Source organism: Scophthalmus maximus, chromosome 2 (genome assembly GCF_022379125.1).
Source record: "Scophthalmus maximus strain ysfricsl-2021 chromosome 2, ASM2237912v1, whole genome shotgun sequence".
Classification (NCBI taxonomy): Eukaryota; Metazoa; Chordata; class Actinopteri; order Pleuronectiformes; family Scophthalmidae; genus Scophthalmus; species Scophthalmus maximus.
In genome coordinates, this window is record NC_061516.1 from 15,129,196 (window position 1) to 15,153,969 (window position 24,774).

At 44.1% G+C, this 24,774-nt stretch overlaps 1 protein-coding gene across 7 annotated transcripts in view; it reads left to right on the plus strand.

The window, feature by feature from the left end:
- The window catches only part of zmp:0000001168 (signal-induced proliferation-associated protein 1), a 32,728-nt gene extending 11,166 nt beyond the window's left edge, over positions 1-21,562 (plus strand). For 2 of the 7 annotated variants that reach the window (XM_047328916.1, XM_047328903.1), the window contains 15 exons: positions 7,306-8,954; positions 9,391-9,515; positions 9,610-9,798; positions 10,648-10,822; positions 11,188-11,291; positions 11,514-11,671; positions 12,057-12,663; positions 12,749-13,023; positions 13,741-14,133; positions 14,963-15,089; positions 15,197-15,329; positions 16,429-16,527; positions 17,006-17,078; positions 17,983-18,061; positions 18,433-21,562. In XM_047328916.1, coding sequence (XP_047184872.1) covers positions 7,841-8,954; positions 9,391-9,515; positions 9,610-9,798; positions 10,648-10,822; positions 11,188-11,291; positions 11,514-11,671; positions 12,057-12,663; positions 12,749-13,023; positions 13,741-14,133; positions 14,963-15,089; positions 15,197-15,329; positions 16,429-16,527; positions 17,006-17,078; positions 17,983-18,061; positions 18,433-18,576 — 3,795 coding nt within the window. In that variant the 5' untranslated portion in view covers positions 7,306-7,840 and the 3' untranslated portion in view covers positions 18,577-21,562. Of the gene's footprint in view, positions 1-4,114; positions 4,271-6,337; positions 6,611-7,305; positions 8,955-9,390; positions 9,516-9,609; positions 9,799-10,647; positions 10,823-11,187; positions 11,292-11,513; positions 11,672-12,056; positions 12,664-12,748; positions 13,024-13,740; positions 14,134-14,962; positions 15,090-15,196; positions 15,330-16,428; positions 16,528-17,005; positions 17,079-17,982; positions 18,062-18,333 lie in introns of those variants that run through there. The other 5 variants (XM_047328910.1, XM_047328906.1, XM_047328927.1 and 2 more) reach the window with 5 other exon arrangements.
- Positions 21,563-24,774: the final 3,212 nt, after the last annotated feature.

Genomic DNA, 24,774 nt, shown 5'->3' on the forward strand with positions numbered 1-24,774 from the left:
CATATTGGTTTACTGTAAGACACGAGCCAGACATGCACAAAGACACAGACACAGACTGGTGATATAATTCATAAGAAACCGGCTCTACTGTGTGTGTGTGTGTGTGTGTGTGTGTGTGTGTGTATCCCTGATGGTTCAAGAGTGGACAAGGGAGCAACCAACTGATGAATAATTAACATCTTGGTAACCCTCGCCCCCCTTTGCCCAGCCTCATTAATAATGTATTAGGCAGAATAATTATTTTTAAAAATATATTTTTTGAAGGACACATTTATAGGAGGGCTGCTCGCCATGAAATTCTAGTTGTTTGACTGTGTGGAGATGATGCTGTATCCTACTGTAGAGCCCAGGGGGAGGTTTGACCTCCACATACAACCATAACAACGGTGCCATACAGCAGCGCTGCTGCAGACAAAGACGGCTTTTCACGGACCCTCTTTGCTCATCTGTCCTTTTTGCAGGAGAAAAGGCATTTAACATTTCCTCTCTGGACTTTTTGCAGCTATATCATGCTCCTTCTTGGAAATAGAACGAGACATATATTTTTGAGGGGGGGGGGACCCGTTGTCACTTTGTCCTTTAAAGATCCAGTCGGTATCAGTATGCAGTGCCACAACCGACAAAGGAAAACTAAAAGAGGCCAGGTGCAGTGTTTGCTTTTAGCATTTTTTGTGTTGCAATGCTTCTGTCATCATTTGTGAAGGAAGCAACCAGCCAACCATGTTTGTTTGTTTTCAAATGTGTCTGCTCTTCTCTTATCTGTCAGCCTCACCTTGGAAGGAAAGCATTGGAAGAGCAAGATTTCTCTCTCTCTCTCTCTCTCTCTCTCTCTATTAGTGATGATACATACATAATAAATGGTGTGGAGAAAACTCACACAGAATCATACTTACTGACAAGAGTGGCATGTTGTGCCACTGCAAAAGTACTGCTCACAGTAATGACAGCCAGCGTGGCAGGTTCTTCTCTTCTATTTATTTGGTCAATGACCTCCTGAGCACCCGGTGCCAGGGATGCAGGCGTGTGTGTCTTTGGGGACCTATAGCTCAGATTGGCGTTTGCAAACCGTTTGAATGAGGAAGACAGATAAAACACATTACCAAAAAAAAGAGAGTGCTGCAGTACCATCCACTTAGCAGCCTCTGGACTTGGCCCAGTTCACTGTCCGCAGTGTAGTGAAGGGGAGGGTGGGGCTGGTTGGGGGGAGATTGAGGATGCCCAGAGCCACTGTTGGGCATTAGAATTAACTCAGTCTCTCTGAGTCGTATCCAGCCACATTAATACACATTTACTCTTTTGAAAGCGCTGAAACCAGCTCAGTTCAGAGTCATGCGCTCAGCAGCAAAGCAGGGATGCAACCTGATCTCAAATGTAACAGGGTTACGGGGGATCAATAATGAGAGTGAGACTGACTCTGGCTTTAAATTTCCAAAAAATCAATCACTATTAGGGAGTTGATTTAGGCCTTGTGGTTAAGAAATCGGCGAGGCGGCTTTTAACTATAAGGACAGACGGCGACACTCGAGCCGCTGACCTCGACACTCTCTGAGATGCCTGAGCTAAAAGAAATATCCACTGAAGTGCACTAACGTGTCCCCAGATGTTGGATCTGGTGCTGGCTTCTCCGTCTCTATGTGTTACTTCAATGTCATGTGTCACCACCGTCGGCCGCTTTGAAAGACTGCTTGCATAACATGTGGAGGCACGCGGTGTGTTTCACAACTTTTCTGACAGAAGGACAACATTGTGTTGCAGATCCAGACAGTTGCTGCAGCTCGACAGAGTGATGTGACAGAGTTGATACGGCTGCAGTATAAGAGCACAGCGTATGTCACTGATCACATCTAATTGCTGCTGAGCTGTTAAGCCGATTTCCACGACGTCACCTGAAGGGGAAATAGATCGAATCTGAACCGTTGGCGTTAGGATGCGATTTCTTTCTTTCGCAGGCAAATCCTTCAAACGACTGCGCCATCAGCGTTTAGTACAAGACGGAAAAGCACACAAGCTGAGCACGAGTTGATGGCAGAGAGCAAGAAGCTGCTCATTCATGCTGCAGTGTGGCAGGCAGTCTGGTCATAGGTGTGGAAGTGCTGTGTAGAAACGATGACGACACCCATCCTCCCAGGGTTCAGAAGTCAGTCGTCTCTTCCTGTTTCACAGGACGCAGGCTTGCAAGAGCGGGGCGCAAAATAAGTCAGGACTTCCCCAAAATGGTGCAACCTTATTGTGACTTCAGTGTGTGTCCTGACACTGTACGCTCTGTACGCACATTAACCTTGTCCTGGCTTAACATGGAAATGGACCTCACTGTCGTCAGTTAAACCAAACATGTACTGTACCCGAGGCAGCTGTGGCCCCTCAAAGTGAATCTGGTGCAGAGAAGAGAACAAAGTAATATTGTTAAGGAAACAGAAAACAGAAAGATACGAGCCTTGAAAGCAGACAAAATTATGCTGCATGGAATCATTTGACTTTTCTTTTTCTGCTCCATGGGTTTAAGGCAGCTCTTTAACTTCTGGTGATGTGACAACATCAAGAGCATGGAACAGGAGCTCAGCGCACAAAGAAATAGATTATTCAGCTCTAAAATAAAGTGTAGTTTATCAATTCCATGTGAGCATAATACTTGGATCATTACTGTCCACTGGCTGAGATGCAGGAATAAACACTGCTGTCTGCATGCATTATTGAGTTTCTCTGGCACGGAGACTGGCTCTGGTACTGTGGGGGTTGGGGGGTCTGCGGGGGGCAGGAGGCCCCCAGTGGTCTTTGAGGATTCTCTAAATCTTTAACAAAAAAAAGGAGAAAAATTCTGGAGAACACGTGTCATCGCTTCTGGACTGATCCTACTTGTGGCAGGAGAAGAATACAAAGGAGCTTTTTATTTATCATATTATTAAATTATTATTATGATGTTATATTAATTTTCATTGATACAATGCTTAAATAGCACTATCTACAAACTATGGAGCATACAGCTGTTGTTGTGAAATAATATGACCATATGAATATACGTCAGTGTTGCTATCCATTATTGGATTTATGTGGTGAAGGACGGTAGAATGACTAAGTAAAGCTTTTGCTTCAGTAGAATAGATTTCGCATGGAAATGTCAGTGACAATACGACCAGATCATGGTGATATAGGTCATGCCAAAAAAAGTCAGTAACTCCTCCTTAAGGCCATTTAATACAAAGTGTTTAAGTTGTTGCTGCTAAACCAGCCCGGGAAAAAGGCCATGTTTCTGTTGATGTGGTGGAGTTGTGGCTCAGGGAGCGTCAGGGGTCACATACGGTTTCCATCATCTCACGGCCTGACTGACATGGAGAACTGTATGTGCATTGTGGATGCGGGGGATTTCATCGCACTGTAACTGTATGGGGGTATTTGCTTCCCAGCTGACGGATCCCGCTTCCAGCCTTAAACTATTTCAGCAGCAGTGATCTCTGTATGCACAGTAATCTCGCTGTTTTGTGTACTTGATGACGCTGCACCACGGTGTGTCAGTAGCACCTCCGTGGGGGTTATAATTTGAGGCCTCGCGTTTAGTGCACGTAGCTCAGCAGCTAAACGAACACGGTCATGACACAGAGCTCAAGAATTTTGCGTCAATTAGTTGTGATGCTGTGTCCTGCTCTGGAAACAGTTTTTAAATCAGTGAGATGCAGCATCGCCAGACAAAAAGATGATGCACGTTTACAATCAGAGCACAATCAGCTCTATTGAAAGCTTTTGAAAAAAAGAAGATTTCTGTTGATGTTTATTGTCCCAGTTCTTTTTAATTGCCACTCAGTGGCAGACCCTGTGGTTTCGAAATGATCCATTTATGACCATATTAAGTTTTCAGCCAAATTGATAAAAGCTTGTAACATTGTTTGGTTATTATCATTAACCTATGTTTGTTCTTTTCTTTTCATTGAAAGCAGTATTGATGAAGCTTCACTGGTTTTGTTTTGGGCGGCTGTACAGTGCAGTGACATTTCAATTGTCAGACTACTGCGTGAAGCATTTACCGAAATTTAAAAACAATGGGTTCCCAAATAAACCTGAGGGGGCAGGGACAAAACTCTTGAGTTCCTCTTCAGTCTGTACATCTATGTAAGGTTTATTGGACACTTCTCTGTTGCGGCAACACACACAGAGAGAGAGTGGGCAGTTCCTATTCAAAGAGAGGTCACTTGTGATGGAGCTGATAAAACACATATCAAACAGTAGTCTATCCAAGACCCACTGAAGATTTGACTGAATATGTCACACATCAGAAATGGTAAGAAAATTAATGTCTTGCTTTTTTTTAAAAAACCTTTGGCGCCTTTCCTGAAACTACATAGTACCACTTTCTGTTCCTGTCTTTGATTGTGCTTCAAACAGAATGTGTTTATTAACCTCACAGAGCGGTAAGCAGCCCGGATGAAAAATAATTTAATAACATAGTACTAGGTGGATGCCGAAACACCGGACAAATTATGCGGATGTGAATCATGCAAATTACTTGGTGAATGACATGAAATTGTTCTGTGCAGTTCCTCTTGAAATCTGATTCAGATTCCGTCCTGACTGATGAAAGGTCCATGAACAATGAAACGTTGAGTGGAGCCTGTAGATGCCAATTAGGTAACACAAAAGAATTAAGACTAGAAAGTAAAGGATCGAGCGTAAAGTAGAAGCTATGACAATATGAGGATTGACAGTAAAAATCTTTAAGGCTTTGAAGACAGTGTAAATAGGATAAAAATATAAAATAGGTTTAAATATGTTTATACAGAGAATCAAAATAGAGAGACAGTAATAAAGATTAAGTGACAATTTCTGGAATCTATAGAGCCACAGGAACTAATTGGGAATTAAAAGAGTCTCTTGTGCAGTGCAGGCTTAAGGAATGTCAGTTATTATCACTGTGTCTAACATTTCAAGTTTCATGTCCACGTGTTTGAAAAAAAAAAGTTAACATAGCACAACAGATATAGATTAAAATTACGTGTTTATTTACCTATCAGCTTCATCCTGCAAACACTTAACCCATTTAGATCTATTGAGATACAATATCTGCATGTGGTTTTGAAGAGCTGAGGTATAAATGAACTTCAAACGACTTCATCATTACCTTGTGCTGTAAAAGCAAGCAGTAAAATCATGGCAGAATTATTTCTCTGCTTCGTTTACTCTTGTTGCCTTGTTGTAGTTCGCTCAGATCTCATCAGTCATCAGGCCTTTATGACAAAAATACAAAAACAAATCCATTTCACCTTCTGAGCAGAGTAAACAGGGTTGTTATAAAACACTGGTGGACTGGATCCCACATCGAGAGAGGGTGGCACCAGACCAGTTACTATGGAAACAACGACTGATTCATGGGTCGGGGTCTTAAGAATCTCAGGAACACGTGACTTTTACAAAGGCGGTGATTGATAAGTGTCCAAGCTCGACCCTCGCTGAGTCGGTGGAGAGGAGCAGCATTTCTCGCCGACCATGGGAGTTTGGTTCATTGTTGGAACAACATAAAGACAATCAGTGATTTTTCATTAAAAAAAGAAGATCCTCCTGCCAATAATCTCCCACTTTGAGACAACAGAAAGAATTGATTATTCACATTTATTCAAGGCATTGAGAGACTTTCAGATGATGCTGCACCTAACGATTGCAGACAAGTGTCGACGTACATCATTTGAACTTCTGCAGCCTCCCTGAATCATTCAAAGCACATGACATAACCGAGCCTCGCAGTAGATCAGGTGCACATGGAAGTTATTTTGTAGTCCAATGTTCCACACATTGTTCTGTCATATTGACTATTCGCGCCAAAATGACATAAAAAGATTCAAATGTTGTACACTTTCTCCACCAGAGTTACATTCCTGGCTTTCTCAAAGACAATTTTAATGCTTCAACATGACAGGTAAAAAAAGAAATGTCTGTTTAGATTTGATGTGAATTTTGAAGTTTCTTTAATTTCCTCAAATTACGTATCCCAAGCTCACCTGGGAAAATTTTGAGCTCAGGAGCAGTCGATTGCCTGAAATGACGATACAGGCCATGGGGAGGTAAATGATCTATTTTTAAAAATAGTAATATGTCACACAGATCAGGCAGTTGTTACTGTGCTCCAGATCAAAAAAGTGTCTACAACATCACTGTTATTGACTGTAATGAGGAAAAAAAAAGCACGTTACGAAGACGTTACAAGTGCATGTTAACTCCACACAGATTAACATTTCTTGAGACACCATCAAAACTGCTGATGCAGCGCACAGCTTCCAAATTAGTTCAAATGCCTTTTAAAAAAGTGTCACTCTAAAATATTCTTTATCCTTGTTTTACTGTGATGAAATGGAAAGAGTTTTAGGTCAGGTGAGGAAGGAAAATAAAAATTTCTTGTGACTTCCTCATTTGTCTTTATATCCTTTTTTCTGGGGGGGCTCTGAACGGCACCTGCTCTCCGGGCTGCAAATGCGAGCGAGGAGATGCATGTGAAAAAGAAAAAGAAGCTAGACAGGAAGAAGCCTTGTACCTTTTTGAGAGCAACAAAAGGTCTCAGTCTGAGCTCACTGAAGTCAGTTTGGTCAGAGACAGAAACTGATCTGTGCCTCAAACAGAATCTACTCTCCTGGTAAGTTAGAATCAAAACTTTATATTACGAACTGTGTTGCGACTTTAAAAGAAGGGGAAGCACATGACTTCATACTCTTTACTGCAAAGCTCTCGCCTCCAAATTACGCTTCAACTCTCAGTGAAAATAAAAAGGTCTATACAGTTGTTCTAAAACGCTCTACTGATAGTTATTAGAAGTGTCTCTGTTGTTATTATTGATATAATCTTGAAGACACCGGTGCATTAGGAAACCACAATACTGTCTCTGTTTGGGTGTAAATGTTCTGCAGTGGGGGCGAGCGATGGTTTACTCTTATTTCTTTTGTGTGCTGCGTCAGGAAGGCCCCCTCCCCTGTGTTAATACTGTCTATTGTGAGCATGTGCAGGGTGGATGTGGTGAGCATTAAGTCTGGAACTATTTAGGGAAACTTTGGAACGGAAAGTGTGTAACGGAAAGAATAATAATGAAATAAAACAGAGGTACGAGGCATTACTCAACAATAAAACACTCGTCAGACCTGCTTGCTGCTTTACTGTTGGAATTCAACACTTGCTTTCAGAGACCTTCTCCTCCACGAAGTGCTTCTGTGTACTCAATGACGAGCTGCTATGGGTTGAATATAAAGCTGCCGGTTAAGATAGTGGCAATGTGTGTGTGTGGATGATCAGAGAGATGTCGAGAAAGACATTTTTCTTTTTTCTTTTTCTACACAGGTGGAAAGGAGACGAGACCAAAAGGAAAGCTGCAGGCACTGAAGAGTGCAGACGAATGGATGCCATGTTAAAAGGGGTGATGCAGACAGAGCCTCTTCTACACAGAGGACAGAAGGTCAGGCTCCAGTGATGATCCCTACATCCTCACGCCACAGGAAGGAGCGTCCCGCAACTGGAGTCACACCCAAACACACATCTGCAAAACTGGACGGACCTTTGCAACAAGAAACAGCTGAATATTCCCCCCGGTCTTTTTCGTTCACACTCAATAACTTGCCGCATTGTGAATACAGTGTGGCACCTCACAGAGACATCTATGAGAGCCCAAGGGTGGAGACAGTTCAGCCATCTCAAGTGGTGTGAATGAGGACTATATTTGTCGCTTTTGCTCCGAGGGGTTTTCATCTTTGTGCGCAGCGCTCCCTTTTCACACCAGCACCATAGAGACGGGGACAGGAACTTACCGGGGAGAGCACAAAGCTCCGGAGCAGAGTGGAGGGAAGGCTGTTGGACTGGAGGCAGTTTCCCAGGCACCATGCAGTCAGATGACCTCTTCATCCGCAAGTTTCGCCGTCAGAACGTGCGGCCGCCAATTGCCACCGTCAGCTTTGACTCCAAGCGGGAAGCAGGTGTAGTGGAGTGGCCGCCGAGGAGGGATGGTGACGGAGCCGAAGGTGACTGCCTCACTCCGAGTCGCGTGGGGCTGAGTCTGAGGTCAGTGGGCCGGGGCCACATCATGCAGAGGAGTAACAGCGATGTCACCTTGGGGGACTTGGACTCCTCTGGTAAAGCCGGGGGGAAAGCAACTCGGGTGGTCGGTGAGAAGGTGGGTGTGGGGGCACAGGGCGACTCAGGTGTTCTGCTACACAGGGAATATGGCAGCCTGTCCTCACTGGAGAGACAGATTCAAGCCCAGGATCTGCGCACAGATGACCAGGGGCCCCTGAGTCCAAGTGCCCTCCGCTTCAAAGACCCTTTCCTGCTTTTAGGACTGCAGGGCAACCCTCCGGAGCCTGATGGATTCTTTCGGGGTCTGTCTGTTTCCACAGGGGAATCCCCAAAACCTGCCAAGCCGCCGAAGCCTGAAGGTCTAAGTAAGAAGAGCAAACCTGGGCCCCCGCAGATCCCTCAGCCGGGTCCGTATGACAACATCGGGGGAGGAGCCTGGGTGAGGAACTTTGCCCACTATGACGTTCAAAGCATCTTGTTTGACCTCACCGAGGCCGCCACCAACAGAGACAGCATTGGGCGGAAAAAGAATATCACCTCGGGGGCTTCAGCAGCCTCCCAGCTGCGCCCCCTGTCCCAGGCCACCCCCGCCTCACCAGCACAGGCTGGAGGAGGCAACGGGGGGAACCCAGATGACCCTGAGCAGTCGCTGCTGCTGGACGAAGGGGACGGCAACGATAATGAGCTCCTGCTCAGCTGCCCCCACTTTCGCAATGAGACGGGGGGAGAGGAGCAGGTGGGACTGGGTCGATCCCAGGAGCGGCGGGGACTCTGGTCAAGCCTGCGAACCCCTTACGATGCAGTGTCAGTCCTGGAGGAGCCCAGAGAGAGTCACGTCCAACAGCAGGGCAAGAGCAACTACTTCATCGAGCACGCAGATCTGGGAGCCCATTACTATCGCAAATATTTCTACATGAAAGGTATGTATAGGGACAGTCGACTTCTTTTTTTGCTGATTCTATGTTTGCCAATTAGTGGAGAGAGAAATATTTTAGCTTAACAAAAAGTGGAAGTACAATGTGGTGCTATTCAATCATGGATTTTAAAAAAAAAGTCTTTATCAAGGTAAAAAATGTCTCTGATTTCTCATCTACAGTAATCTGTTAGAGACTCATTAGGGAGGAAGGGGAGGTCAGGCAGGGTGGTGAAGATGTTTTTTTACTTTCAGCCTGGATTCATTTTTCCTTTTAGCCTTCCTTTGTCAAAGTTTATTTTTCTCATCAAATGCAGCAGCTTGATCTCGATTCAAAATTTGGTGAAATTGTTTCAAAAGGTCCTGTCATATTATTTTAACCCATACGCTCTTCCATTGTTAATGTTCGCAGTTGTATTTAAATGACTGTACTTTAATCACAGAACACCAGAACTTCTTTGGCATGGATGATCGCCTCGGCCCAGTGGCCATCAGTTTCCGTCGAGAGGAGAAAGAAGGAACCAGTGGAGCTCAGTACAACTACAGAATCATCTTTCGCACCACGGAGGTAAGGCGGCACTGCTCTCTCCTCGAAGCTCTCTTCGGGTTCAGTGTGTGTAGAATTGATTTGACTGCATGTGGTGACATGTGAACCCCCTCAGATGAAGACGCTGCGAGGTTCCATCCTGGAGGAGTCGGTGCCCTCTGCTGCTCGTCACACGACACCCAGAGGCTTGTCTCCCAAGAGGCTGCTGGAGTTCATCATGCCTGAACTGAACCTGCACTGCCTTCGCTTGGCCTCCAACTCCCCCAAGGTCCGGGACACACTGCTGAAGCTGGACGAACAGGGGGTGAGTGACGGCTTCAATCCGCTTGACACTCAGAGGGAAAGTATCAGAAATCCTTTTCTATTTGAACGTCACACCTGAGAATCCAGAGTCACAACGTGTTTGTAACTAAAGCATGTACCGTCATTTAAAAAAAGTCAACATCTATCATCTACTGTTCACAACGAGCGATCAGGTTTAAGTGAGAAGTGCATTTATTAGTTCTTCCACTGAGCTGCCTGTTCACTCACCATGTAGGACTGCAGATAATGACTTTGCCTGATGTTACCTTTTGTTATTTACAGCTCAAATTGTAATTTAGTTAAAAAATGTAATCATTTTCATATGATAATGACAAGTCTGACACACACAACAACTTTTTCAATAAATAACAATTTTAACATGATGACAATTGTTGTCACATGTTCTCGAAGACAACATGGTCATGTTGTTTTCACGTTGGTCATTTTGTCTGAGAAACACTCAAAAGAATAAAGATACAAAATAAAGTCAGGCAAGCAAAAATGTTCATAGATCTGTTGATCTTATGTTGTGCCATCAGATGAACTGATGCTTTGGGGGGTTTTTTTGTCTGCATTGCAGAGGCTGCTGAGCACTTACACTCACCCACGACAGTCAGGTTGTAACTGGAGCTTTGACAAAATAAAGTGTCTGATAGTGGAAGTAATGTAATATATGCTGTGTAGGTGTGTGACACTTTACACCACGAATGTGCCTTTTGAGCTTCAACACAAGATATAACATGATGAGCACACTCTGTGATATGATAAGTCCTGGTAGTTGAATAATGAGATGGTTAAGATGTCATAAATATGCATGTTTGACTCTTTGCTTCTCTGTCTTCTGATGTAGCTGAATTTCCAGAGAAAGGTTGGGGTGATGTACTGCCGGGCCGGGCAGGGCACAGAGGAAGACATGTACAACAACGAGAGCTCCGGGCCAGCGTTTGAGGAGTTCCTCGAACTGCTCGGGGAGCGGGTGCGGCTGAAGGGCTGGGAGAAATACCGAGCTCAGCTGGACAACAAGAGTGAGCTGAAAACACGCAACACACCCCGATCTATTGGCTCAGTCTCACCTTGTCGCATCGCCATTATCCGAAGGGCATAAGTGCGCCACTGAGAGCCTAAGATAACTCCTATCTGGCCACATGTAATCTGTGCAATGCCTGAGAATAAGCCCAGTTACTGCTGATTATCTCCGAGCTGTTTTCCCCTGAGCGGGCAACAGAGAACAGCATACAAGGCAGATTTCACCCTGACGGTGGCTCTGTGTTTTCATTCAGAGATGTTGATGGATTTTGCTAAATCTCTACCTCTCTGTCTCTTTGTTCCGTGTGTGTGTGTGTGTGTGTGTGTGTGTGTGTGCATGTTTTTGCGTCATGCACTTGTGCAGCTGATTCAACTGGGACACACTCCCTCTACACGCGCTACCAGGACTACGAGATTATGTTTCATGTGTCCACCATGCTGCCCTACACAGCCAACAACACACAACAGGTAAAATAAACACACACACCTAACAGATATATATGTGATTTCCTTGGGGTTATCCAAATCCAAGTTCAACTCTTGGACGTCGCCTCTTTTCTTTAAAACTGCATCAGTGTGGATACAAACCTGATTGGTTGAGTCATGCCTTTGGCCTAACTCTTTAGAAAAAAGCCTCTGTCCCCCGCGACAAGCACGAGATAAATATCCTTGTCTTGTTTGTCTCATCAGTTGCTGAGAAAGCGACACATCGGAAACGACATTGTGACAATCGTTTTCCAGGAGCCAGGTGCGCTGCCCTTCACTCCAAAGTCCATCCGCTCCCATTTCCAACATGTCTTCATTATCGTTCAGGTTCATGAGCACTGCACGGACAACACGTATTACAGGTATGATTCCATCCTGTTCGGTGCACTGGGAAAAATGCTAATTAATGATACCCTGACATGTAATATAACTTTTTCAGCCTCCTTTTTTGATTGATTTTCATTCTATTACAGACTGAAATCTGTTGAAATATTGAATTTATGGCAAGTCTGTGTCTTCATAGGAAACAGTGAAGTAAAATGCATAATGAAAAAATCTGAACTCCAAGTCTATCTAGTAGTGGGGCAGCTCAGGAGGAAACACTGATCTGTGCCCCACTGCAGCAGATTCAGTGTAAATGTTTGTAATTCTGGAGACACTCTCTGGCACTGAAAGAAGACAAAGACTGACTGTTTCCACATTAGCTCTCTCTTACTCTGTCATTCCTCTTTTGTCTCTCCTTGTCAGGGTGGCTGTGACACGCTCTAAAGACATGCCATTATTTGGCCCGTTGTTCCCCAAGGGTGCCCGATTCCCTCGCTCAGCTGCCTTCAGGGACTTCCTTCTGGCAAAGGCAGTGAACGCTGAAAACGCAGCAGAGAAGTCAGAGAAGTTTCGCTCCATGGCCACGCGCACGCGGCAGGAATACCTGAAGGACCTGGCCGAAAACTACGTGACCACAACACCCATCGACTCCTCCACCAAGTTCCCCCTGCTCTCTCTGGGAGGCAAGCGCAAAGACAAGCTGAAGGGCGCCAAAGGCGCCGAGTTGCACAGTGCCGGGGCGCTGGTGTGGGCGGTGATGGTCTACAGTCGAGATGAAGGGGAGGCAGGAGAGCACAAGCTCCCCTGTCTGCTCGGGGTGTCGGCCGAGTCGGTGGTGCTCATTGAGAGGTGCACACGCAGGGTGGTGTTTAACTGCTCCTGCAGAGATGTCATTGGCTGGAAAGCAGTGATAGAGACTAAGGAGGGGGGGCCTTGCTTGGATATCTTCTATGAGCGCGGGGAGTCGGTATCCATCAGTGTGATGGAGAGCCAGGCGGAGGATATACGTGAGGTGGTGCAGAGGCTAGAGGTGGGTGATTGTGGCCTGATTGGGAATTTTAAAGTGAGTGTTTCATGTCTTTCTGAATCATCCATCCTTTTCTGCACATCTGCAGCTGGTTACGCGGGGCTGTGAGGCGCTGGAGGTCACCCCTCTGCGTGACGGGGTCGGTCAGCCCGGCTTCCTGATGAACGAGGAGGGTTTCGTGACGGAGCTGCAGCGGTTCTGCTATGCGGAGAGTGGAGGCCTGCAGTTGTGGGCTCGTGTGGTGCGGCTGTGCGGACACTCGCTGGTTCACCTGAGCCTCGAGGAGAGGACCAGGCTGCTGCGCACTGCGCACAAGATCCACATCACTGTCATACCACCGGATGAGAACGGCAAGCCTCGCAGGTGAGTGAGGCCGCAGACGGAAGGAGAGGGGGAGGGGGAGCGTAAACACCAACAAGGGCATGCTTGGGTTAACGGACACAGGGTGGGACGAGAGAAGGGGCTCGTGGGAATAAAGCTGCAGAGAGTAAAGAGTGGTCCCAGTGAGGGGTGAGAGAGAGGTTGACAGCAATTAAGTGGGACAAGTCAGTTCAGAAAAACAACAGAGGTGCCACTCTGGGGTCACAGTTCATCCTGCTGATGGTGGCGGCCTGCAGTCAGTGTCAAATCAGCTGGCTAACAACCAATCAATTCCTCTAATGATGTTTAATCGCACTGGCACCGGCTGTCCCACTGTCACGTGTCGCCAGCACGCTCTCCTTTCAGCTGCCAGAATAGACGAGAATTGTTCAAACAATGTAAATAAAAGCAACGTTGAACTGGGCACCTCCGCAGCTCTGTTACAAGAAGCAACATTTCAGAGCTGGCAGCAGAAGCATCCTCAGAGAAACCCCTTTATTTATACTTTAGTCTCGAAATGTTTGTTCTGTGACAACAAAGATGTCATAATGCGTGATAAGATGAGCAGGCTCTGTGTTTTCAAAGGTGTGTTAATAGAAGTTTAGACAAATATAGCGCAATTTTTTTTTCATTTCATCTTTGACCTCTTTGATTCATGTATGACACAACAGTGAAATGAGAAGCTGGACTAAAGTATGTTGTTGTTTTTTTGTTCTGCAGAAGTTTCTCTGAGCTTTACCAGAAAGCCATCAAGGATGCAGAGTGTAAGCCTGGCGAGGATCAGTCAGGAGAGGCCTGGGTGCTGGACGAGAGGGAAGAGGACGAGGAGGACGAGGACGAGGCGACGGAGGCTGAGCTGAAGGCGGGTGTGGTCAATGAGGGGGACATAGTGCAGGTGCAGGTGGAGGCCGAAGAGGGCAAAGAGCGGTCGTATGACAAAGGGCCAGGCGAGAGAAGCCACGCCGCACTCCTCAAGCCGCCCGGCTTGGCTCTGTTACGGGCCACTTCGCTGCAGGACCAGCCGGCCAATCAGAGCCAGGAGGCCAGCGCCTCGCAGCTCACTCGCAGCATCTCATTGGAGAGACAGCCATCCTACAGGGACACGTGTGATGGGTGAGTGTTGCTAAAGCTGATGCTGCTGTTCATTCGAGCCGAACTCTCCTGAAAAATGCTGCTTTGCTCAACGCAATAATCTTTCTAGACACATCTGCAACTTTGTAGACCATCAGCTCATCCAAATGCATCCATTTGAAATCCGAGTCAGTGCGTCACTTTCTCAGCAAAGGACAAGTCACAGAAAAAAGCATTCACTGGACTGTGTTACCTTAATGCAGTAGCATTTGATCAATGAAACATATTTGCAGTAGATTTACAGTAAGTTGAGGGACTGAAAACAAGAAAGCACATTTGTTTCCCTTCATTTCCATAATATCTGCACTCTCTCATCTTTAAGTATCAAGATCTCTGTCAAAAGAATGTTTGGCAAGAATTGAACTCAAAGAAGAGAGAGAAACAATCATAAAAGCATCAGGATATATACAATATGAACCTGCCTGTATATCATTTTAGTACAGTGGTTGGTTTCACTCCCAACAAGTCACATCAGCTTGAAGAGAACAATGTGCATAAAGGATAATAATAAACTCTGCTCCACACCAAAATAAATCTGACCTCTTTTTATTTGTCATGCAAAGTAGATCTGTATAATTTGACTGAACAGAGTCAGATATGATATTTTTGATAGACAATTCTGCGAGTGCAGGATAGGCAAATGTCAATCAAAACTAAATCTAAGCCGTCCCGGAGATTATTCTTCTACGTGCTCCAGTTTCTGCTTCGACCTCTGGGTTAAATGAAAAAAAGATAATGTCACAAGGCATGATTGCAGCAGATTTACTACTTGTTTTTTCACCACATCTCTGCCTCCCCGCCTCGCACACAGCCACGTGTACGGCAACATTGGGCTGAAAACAGAGGGCAACATCTACCAAAACGTCGGCGAGCTGAGGGACGCCACACCCGATCTGATCCTGGCTGTCAAACCCAAGGTTCCCCTGGAGGACGAACAGGTGACAGTCTGAGACGAAAGGACATCTGAGCGGTCTCTCACCAACACTCCACCCCCTTCTCTGACACTGTCGTCTCCCCTTTATCTCTATCTTTATCTTGTCTTCAGTTCATGGGGGCTGAGTTTGGCGACGACAAAGCCTCGGCGAGTGACTCCTCTCTCTCGTCTTCCCGGTTGTCGTGCATAGACCGAGCTGAACGAAATTCCCGAGCCCTAAGTCTTCATAACTCCATCACCAAGAGTGAGTACTTGCCCTAAATCTGCAGATTTTTGATATGTATATATTAACCTGTCAGTATCAGTATTAACACTACATATACATGTTGAACTCCTCAACAAAAGGATTATTAGCAGCAATAAATTATTCATCTGATAATGGAATCAAAACAGTGCTAATTTCGTAAACACAGCAGCAGACACCACTGCTTGAATGAAGCCAAAATGGAACAATTACACGTTTGCGGATCATCTGCCTGATTTGAGCCTCGGATTCTTTTTTCCCCAAAATTTTTCCTCTGCCTTAAACCCCTCTCCTCATCGTCCTCGCTCTTCTCCCCACTGCCTCTCCTTTGTCCCTCCTCTTTCATCGACGCTGCCCCCTATTCCGCTAATCTAATATCACCCCTGCTCCGCTGCCACCCCCTGCCAGGGCTGGGATAAAAGGGGGGACAGATGGGTAGTGGGAGGGGTGTAGTTTTCGGCAGCCCCAAATCAAGGAACCCCTCTTACACCATCTGCTCTGCCTCTGCTGAGACTATGAGACTCATCATTTAACAGCCATGAGAGCACACTCATCACACGTTCATCCTCTCATCGGATTCCTCTGATTTTTGTGTGGGCGGCTCTGAGGCACCTGACTGTTTGTTTCCGGGTTGTTTAAAAGCTATACCCTTTTAGCTTAATAATAAAAGTACTTTATAGATCTTAAAAAGAAACAATCGTAGCATCTTGAGTGTCTTTTCTTCCATATGCATCCAATAATTTACCAAAACTTGATGATACTGAGCTTATTCCCTTGCACTGCGACTTTTTATATACTGTGTTGTTGAATAAATTCCATGTTAACTAGTGTGAAGTAGTTTTCAGTGAAACCTGCAGGCGTACTACTGTACAACACCACATTTCACTCGCCACCTGAATGTGACCACCATTAACACAGCAGCACGCCCCAGTGGTGACTCTGTGTAATTGTAGAACCAAAGTGAATCCTGCAGCCTACGCTGACTAACCATCCCACTGTTCTCCTTTGATGACCAAGCTACATAACTCACCCATTTGCTAGCTACACACAAGACGTGTTTCAAATGAAAGCTGGATAAATCTCGGCCTCTTTCTCCCAGTTCTCTCAGAAACAACAGAATCAACTGAGGAGGAGTGGCAATCCATCGCCGACCTGGCCACAGCCTGCCGCAGCATCCTGGAGGCTTTGTCACGAGAGGGTGAGGAACTAATTACACATGCACGGCTCACTCACTGTTCATGTGTTGATGTCAAATATTACAACAAGCTGTGTTTGTGGCAAACAGTCACGAACACCAAGCAAAATCTGCAGTTGATTGACAGTTACAGAGTTCTGCCTATGTTTATCTCATTCTGACTTTTGTTCCAAAATCTAAAGATACCTGTTAGACGCTGCTCTTAATATGTAATATGTAAGGTAATTGAAAGACACTGTAATATAGTTAATGATTTCTACGCTGTATTGTCCAAAGGTATGTAGACACCTCTGGCCGTCTACTTGTGGTCAGGTGCATTTTTTTTGTTTGTGTGATTTAATTCTTGATAAGCAGTGATTCCAAACGTTTTACTTTGGGCCTGGAAAAACTGAGGTGTAAAAGATCTGCTCTCTACATGATGAAAAGTTGTTTAAATGACTACTTGGCAATAATAATCATAATATTTCTGATATTATCACAGACCGCAAAGCCGGAGACCCCTCGCAGTCAGGAGCTGACCAGACTGATGGCAAGCTGAAAGACTCAAAGGAGAAGTGGGTTGCTATACAGTACATGCCTGTTGAGACAGTTCAATATCTCTGTAGTTCATCTCTTGGTTTTCTTTGTCTGAATTGCTGCACACAAAACTTCTCCCAACTCGAGAAGTCCTCTGCTACTTTATTCTTTCAATTAGTTAGATTTTATTGGCTTCATCCAACTGTTTGTGTCAATTCTCTCCCCCATGAAGAGAAAGAGCCCTCTGTGACTCAGTGATGCACTAGCAGACACGCACACACAGAGTGTGTGACTCACTGTCATTGTCATCTTTCTGTACAACTCCCACCCTAATCCATTTATTTTTCAATTAGCATTTCAAATGCTTTAAAAAAAAAAAAACTAAAATCAGTGCACTGCATTGACTGTGCTATTTCCTCACATTTATTTTAGCACTAGCACTCACTATGCAGCACAAACAACAAAGATAAAGAATATACAGCCCTTCCACATCCTTAAATGTAAAATACAGCACAAGGCCCAAATCATTGATTGCCATGTTTTTTTCTTTAAAAGCATCATTGTCGTGCTTCTCACTTCACCAGGAGACGGCTCGTACTGTGCCCCGTCATTATGTGTCACTGCAGTCAGACAAATGTATCATGGGATGACTGTACTCAGTCAGAATAGGTCTGCTGCAGTTACTGTGAGTAGATCTCTCTGAGTATTACAGGTTTTGTAAAAGGTCAGAGAGACTCCACAGCCCACCAGGCAAAGTAGAAAGTTCAGTCTGCGTTAGATGAAAGATCAAATGATTAAAAGTCTAGTCTACCAGTTAAGAGATCCATCTTTTGGTTTAAAATCATGTTGACACCCTTTAATACATTAATACATTTACCAATCACACACATGGAAATGCTTTAATTGCTTTTGACGAAGTGTCACTGCTTCTCTTTGTTGCAGTGACTCTCCAGGCCACCTAGAGGAGAAGGTGTCCCAGCTGGAGGCTATGCTGAGGAATCTGCAGGATGACCTGCAAAAGGTGCTTTGACTCTCATGAAAGTTTTTCTAATTATATTTTCAGTGAGCTGCACAGGAAATTCGGCAGGTGGGAACAAAGTATTTCACTTGATCAGTTGCTGTAACTGCTCTGTGCAGCAGCCCTTGAAGCTCTGATTCTATTAAATGATGTAAACATGGAAAAGTCAGCAAATGTTTTTGTTTTTTTAAACTAATCAATGAAACAAAATCACTCCTAACTGCAGTGTGATGTGTTGTTTTATTTCAAGCTCTGTGTTTATGTGTGCCCACTAGTTGCCTTAACGCCACCGCTGTACCTGTCGCTCCCCTCCCGTTCCTGCCACAGCGATCTGAGCGACGGCTTGTGTTTTGTTGTGTGCCGATGTCTTTCAGGAGAAGGAGGACAAGGCGGTGCTGCAGGCCGAGGTGCAGAGCCTCAGGCAGAACAATCAGCGGCTGCAGGAGGAGTCGCAGAGCACAGTGGCCCGCCTCATCAAAGTCACCGAGCTGCTGTGCAACGTCAACAAGCCCTGTTAGCTCCACCACTGCACGCACAAGCACCCGAATCAGCAGGGAGATGCAAATCGAACAGTGTCCCCGTACGCTCGGCACACTTGATGTGTTTATACATATTTGCAAAAGCAAACACACGCACACACACCTACCCTCTTTTGGTCTGTGTGTTACCACAGTCTCAGTCCTGAATCCTGCCTGTTGGCGAGGGAGTATGCAAATCAACTCATACAAAAGAAGAAGAAAAAAAGACATTTTTAAGATCCCATGACCTTCATAGACTGACCAACGTGCAGCTCTGGAGCTGCTGTGTTGGTGTGCCATGCTGGAGTGCTTCTCTTGGTGTGTGTGTATAATACAGTATGTGCGTGGATGTGTGCCACATGTGCATTTGTGAGTATGCGTGTGGGTGTGAGCCTTTATGTGTGCATCTCTTACTGTACTTTGCTTCAAATACTTGACAAGCTGGGCTGACTAGCACTTGCATAAAAAGTGGCAATTAAGACTGAGAGACACTGTATAGCATGTTTAGTGGTGTCTTATCTGAAATGACCAAAAGTGTACATATATATATATATATATATGTGTGTGTATATATATATATATATATATATATATATATCACCAATAATGTATGTGAACAGTATTGCTATCCTCTCTGCCAGACGTGTAGTTGCAATGTCTGAGTGTGGTTCTGCCTGGCACTGCTGGTGTGGAAATGAAACACACCAAGAAAAAGAAAAAAAAGAGGGAACATGACAATGACAAGCCTGTTGGCAGCCTTGTACTTCAAAAGATGTAATCATGCTAACTGATGTAGGGTCAGTTACAGTCAGGACAGCGCTCCTGCTCTCTTCACTTCTCAGTAGTACTGTATTTAAGACCTTCTGGAGTGTTTAAGATATTTTAAAAAATAACATAAATGAATTGGATGTAAACTGGAAATGTCAACAACAATGACCTGAGCATGCTTGTTCCTGATGGAAGTGTGTCTGTAAACAGTATTCAAGGAATACTGAAAAGGGTTATACCTCTCCCGAAGACACAGCTGATGGCAGGAAAGAGCTTCTTCAGATTCCTTCCACGATTGCCTGTAGCTGTTTTCCTCTAACCTCACTATTGTAGCAGCCGTACTGTAGAGTATCTCCTGCTGGCCTGAACCACAAAATGCCCAGAAGGCAGTTTTTCTTTCAACTCGCAAAATAGCTTTACATGTCTGGATAAAAACACCTTGGACTAATAATGAAATACAGAATATTGTATTTGGATATGTTTCGTGTTAGGCGAAAAGTCCCCAGTGACTATTTTGGGTAATTGTGTAGTACGGCTTATGAGTGGTAGCGGTAAGGACAATAGGTGAAATCTTACCTTTCCACCCTGATGTGTGTTTGTGTGTATTTCTGTGCCGTTCTTGCACTTTTTAGTTTAGTTTTTTGTTTTTGTCAAATCAGCACTGGACAGGGCAACACACTGTACTTTGTTTCACATGCCCGGGTTTTGTCTCGTTCAACATGAGAAGGTGGATTAGATCTCATCACCCCCGGATACCACCTTACCTCACCTTTTTGTGTCCACTGCTGACAGCACCGTTATCGAAACGAGTGTTCAGAGGAGGCGGACTGCTTCTCCTCAGTGCCAACAAAAAAAACCCAGGCAGCTCTCCCGAATCCCACCGAAAACAAACAGAACTGACTCGACCACAAACTAAACCCCAACCACGAACTCTGAACTCCGACAAAAAGGATGCCAAACTTCAGCCAGTCACTCAGACTCTCTTATCCCTTGTACAAACTTCCTCTTGTATTTTATTTTAGAGTCACTGTGAATACCTGGTACCAGCATATTAAGATACAGTATATACAGATTAAATTATGGAATCTAAACTTTATGAGTATGTGAAGATACTGTATGTACAGCCGAACTGTTCCATGTAACTTAGTGCATTGGATCGTGTGTGTGCGTGTGTGTGCGCGTGTGCGTGTGTGTGTGTGTGTGTGTGTGTGTGTGTGTATGTGTGTGTGTGTGTGTGTGTCTCTCTCTCTCTCTCTCTCTCTCTCTCTCTCTCTCTCTCTCTCCTCCCTCCTTCCTTCCGCGGGATGATTATGCAGACAAGTGTTGATCACGGAGCCCGAGGCTCTTGTTTCCTCTCCTGTACATGCTGAGGCCTCACGACTGGACGGAGAGACGTTGGTGTGAGAAGACCTGTTTTACTGTGTCTTGTATAGTTATTGTAGATTGTAGGAGGTTGGTCAAGCATGAGAATGTGCCAAGCGACTTCCAAGCTCCCCTCTGTATGTGTGTATGTATAAAAATGTAACTTATTAATCATGCAAATGTGGATTTTCTTGTAGTTGTTAAAACTGGAGAGGGAAAAAATGTGAAAGGAAAGGAAGGTGGCCTTGGTTATGACTTTTAGTTTATTTTTGTTGAAAAGCCAACAACCATGATATGACATGAGAAAATACTATCTGCAACTCTTGCTTAATGTGACTATGGTTCTTATTGTCGTCCTATTGTTGAGCTATCTCAGCTATAGCTCTACCATAATTAATAAGGTCTTAAAACACCATTAGGTACGCCTTAATGAGTGAAACTCTTATTTCAGAGTGGATGGTCATACTGGTCTTATGTGACGGCTTATTTCTCTGACTTTGTGCCTACCTGAAAATGTAATGTATGTTAATCCATCATGGTGATCCTCCTTTCTTTGTCTTTGGTTGCACTTGCTGAGTTGTTTTTTTGTTTTTTTGTTTTTGTGGCAGATGAGGGATTTTCTTAGAGACCATCCCAACATCTGGTCTTTCATCCGCTGTGCGAGAAAAAAAAAATCATTGGGTGACACAGGAGCCGAAAGAACAGATAATAATAATAACAATAATAATAGTTGTGTGTTGTAAATCTCAAGCATCAGTGAAGGTTTACAGCTCCATGAGTACCACGGATTGTTAAAAGAACCGACAAATATATAATTTTTAAGCGTGAATTAAAAGGAAACGGTGCTTGAAAATGACTGATGATGACTTGAAATCAAGTTTAATTTGAAATGAATGTGTTGAATGGTGTATGGGAGGATCATTTTGAGTATTTGAATATTTTAAAATAAACTGTCTCAGAAAAATTCAGCAGAGTATCCCCCCCACAAAAAAAGTGCTTCTGAAAAAAGATGATACAAGGCATACAAATGGGCCAAAGGCAAAAAATGTTTAGATATATGTGTAGCTGACTTTAGAATATGGTGAAAGGATTTGCAAGGCCATACGTCTTTCTTTTCAGTTTGCAGAGAGAGAAAAACAAATGTGAGGGAACGATAAGAATTGTTAAAACAGCACCAGCACAGACATGCAGGTCCATCAAACAAGGTCTCTGTTCCAAAGACGAAGAGAGGTTGAATTGAACAAATAGTTTTTTAACTCCATCACAAGCCACTTTACTAGTGGAAAAACTTTTTTACACAGAGTAGAGACCCTTCACAAGGTAACATGTAAACACCACTTGAGATTTTTTTTGCTATCAGTATCTTATTGCACTGCTCTATTTACTTTTCATTCAGTTATTAGTATTATTTCACTTGCGTGGTCTAAATCCTGCATTTTATCCTGAGAAATTGTGTATACAACTCAAACCTACTGTGAATGTATCATAGTCATGGGGTGTAAATTTATGTAGGAAACATGGGAAAATCCACACAGTTGGTTGAAGAAACGGTCAGGGGATGATCAACTTCATTGTCATTTCATCAAATTGCCAGCAAAACTCTCAAAATGCTTGGACGTCACTGCAGTCGTGTCCAGAGATATGTTCAACAAAATGCAGCATCTCTGATCGACAGTCAGTGCCGGTAGACACGTAAACACATGTAGACATTTTTAGAGTGAGATAAAGCTTGAAATCCTGCTTGCGTGCACATTCCCATCTCCCCGAATTGATGCAAGATGAGGTAAGTCAAATACACTTTCCAAAGCTTGTTCCATGATCATAATACAGCACGACAACATCATACAAACATTTCCCAGGACTCTGTCCTCTGGAAGGCTTTCCTAAACACCAGCCGCGGAACAACGCTTTATCTTCCCTGCCCTGACACCAGGAGGAGAACTGATGACAACAATGCGACGGCCTATGTCTTTATTTGGGGTTGGAGCACAGGATGGAGTCTTCACTAGGGGCTCTGTGTCACACACAGCTCAAGGGGCTTGACACCAGTTTGACTTGTCCGTTTTCTGTAAATACAGAGGCCGCGTGTGTGTGTTTGTCTGCAACATCACTGCTGCCCTCCTGCCACAAATGAGACGTACAGCCTTTGTGAGTTAGTTATCATAGGTTTAATCAGGATTCCGCGTCTACAGATTCACACAGTGGATAAATATTTTATCCAACATGTCTTAGATGTTTAGAAATACCCTTCAATAGCCTATTTTATCAAGCATGAAAATGGAATTAAACTGAGGATTTCTATTTCGGGGAAATTTCAAAAGATTGTTTTCAAAGCATTTTTGTGCAAAAATCAATGCAGACAAAACATTTAACAAGCAATTCAACACAATTTCAAATGCTAAACTTGAGCTCTGCATTGCATTGTTGTTCTACTGGCATGCAACAAGCTAACGTGTGTCTGTTTTGTAAAAGGATCCAGCCTGTTAATAAGTGATGCACCTCATATAAACAAGCCATGACAGTCGATGATAAACCAATCAGACAGTCTTGCCCTCATGTCATAAAGTCTGGAGTTAAACATTAAGTGATAAATAACACCAGGGCACATGCTGGCTTACCGACTCTTTATAAGGCTGCTTTGACCTTTACTTCATTCAAAATATGTCTTTTTTTGTTGTAATTTTTGATGGAAGACATTATCCAGACCACTAGAAACTGTATTGTACATTCATTTTTATGCAAAAGGGTTTGTGTACTTTCAGTCTCTCTGGGAAAGTGTCAGGGTGGATTATTAGCAGACAGCAGTACAGCACTGTTTCTTATTCTTCACCCTGTTTCTGGAAGGTCTCTCTGTGACAAGTACAGTCTCTCTGTCCCAAAACAGACAGCAGGACAGGTCCTCATTTCTACCATTTCTAATTTGTCTTAATTCAAGACTATGGAGAAAAAAAGATGGGAAAATTAACAACACAGAGAGACAGAAAGCACCTGTCCAGTATTACTGGTAAAGCACATACATTTGAAAATATTTTACTTTCTTCTTTATGTTTTTTAAAACTTTAGTTCGATACAAAGATTAATCTCTGAGTTCTGTGTGTCTATATCAGTAAACATTTTCCCGAGGAGTTTATGCTCTCAATCTCTAGTTTCAAGTCGTCCTCAATACAGCATGATGTTCATTTGGTAACTTATGGTCCCGTTTAAAGTAAAATAAAAAAAACATGGGGGCATGGATACAGCGTGATTGATGGAGCGCCCAACCCCTTGCTCCTCCAAATATGGTTACTTCTGGTTCCAAGAAACCAAGATGGCGCTGGTCAAAATGCCAAATCGAGGCTTCAAAATGGCCGTTCACAAACCAATGGCGACAACACAGTGGGCTGCCACTTGGTTGCAACAAATCCTCTACCCTTCAGAACCAGTCGACAAGTCATTTGTCCTTACCCTCTGACAATTGCCTCAGCCAATCAACGGCATCACAGAGAGTAACCCTAACCCTTAACCCTGATCCTCTGACCCTGACCTAACTCTAACCCTGTACCGAGTGTTGGTCTAAGGACTAGGGATGAGACCATACCACTTTTTCGTGTCCGATCCAATCCGGATTCCTGAGTTATGGAATACTGCTGTTTTATTTCTCACAAAACTTTTGGCAGAATGTTTTATGGTGAGCACTGTTCAAACAAGCAAAAAGATAATTGAACTGTAAACTGTTAGTTAAAGAAAAAATAAATTAACATGAAAATATGATGCCAAAATGTCGTTCAAGGCTTAGTAGATACGTAAATAGGCGTTTATTTGGTATGTTTACTGTAATGTATGGGATCGGATTTTACTTCTTATTTCTTCTGATATCCGATCCAGTCATTTTGGCCAATATTGCCCCTATTAAGAACATCTGCCAGCTGGGTTGCAGCACTGATTGTTTACGTCTTCCTGCTGGGGTCACTCTTAATTGGCTGGGTCAGGTGTGCTCAGCCAATCAGAAGCCCTTGCAGCAGGTGAGGGCCGAGCAGAGATTGGTGCATAGTGTGACGCAGGACCAGGAAGGAGACTGCACTGAGCTAC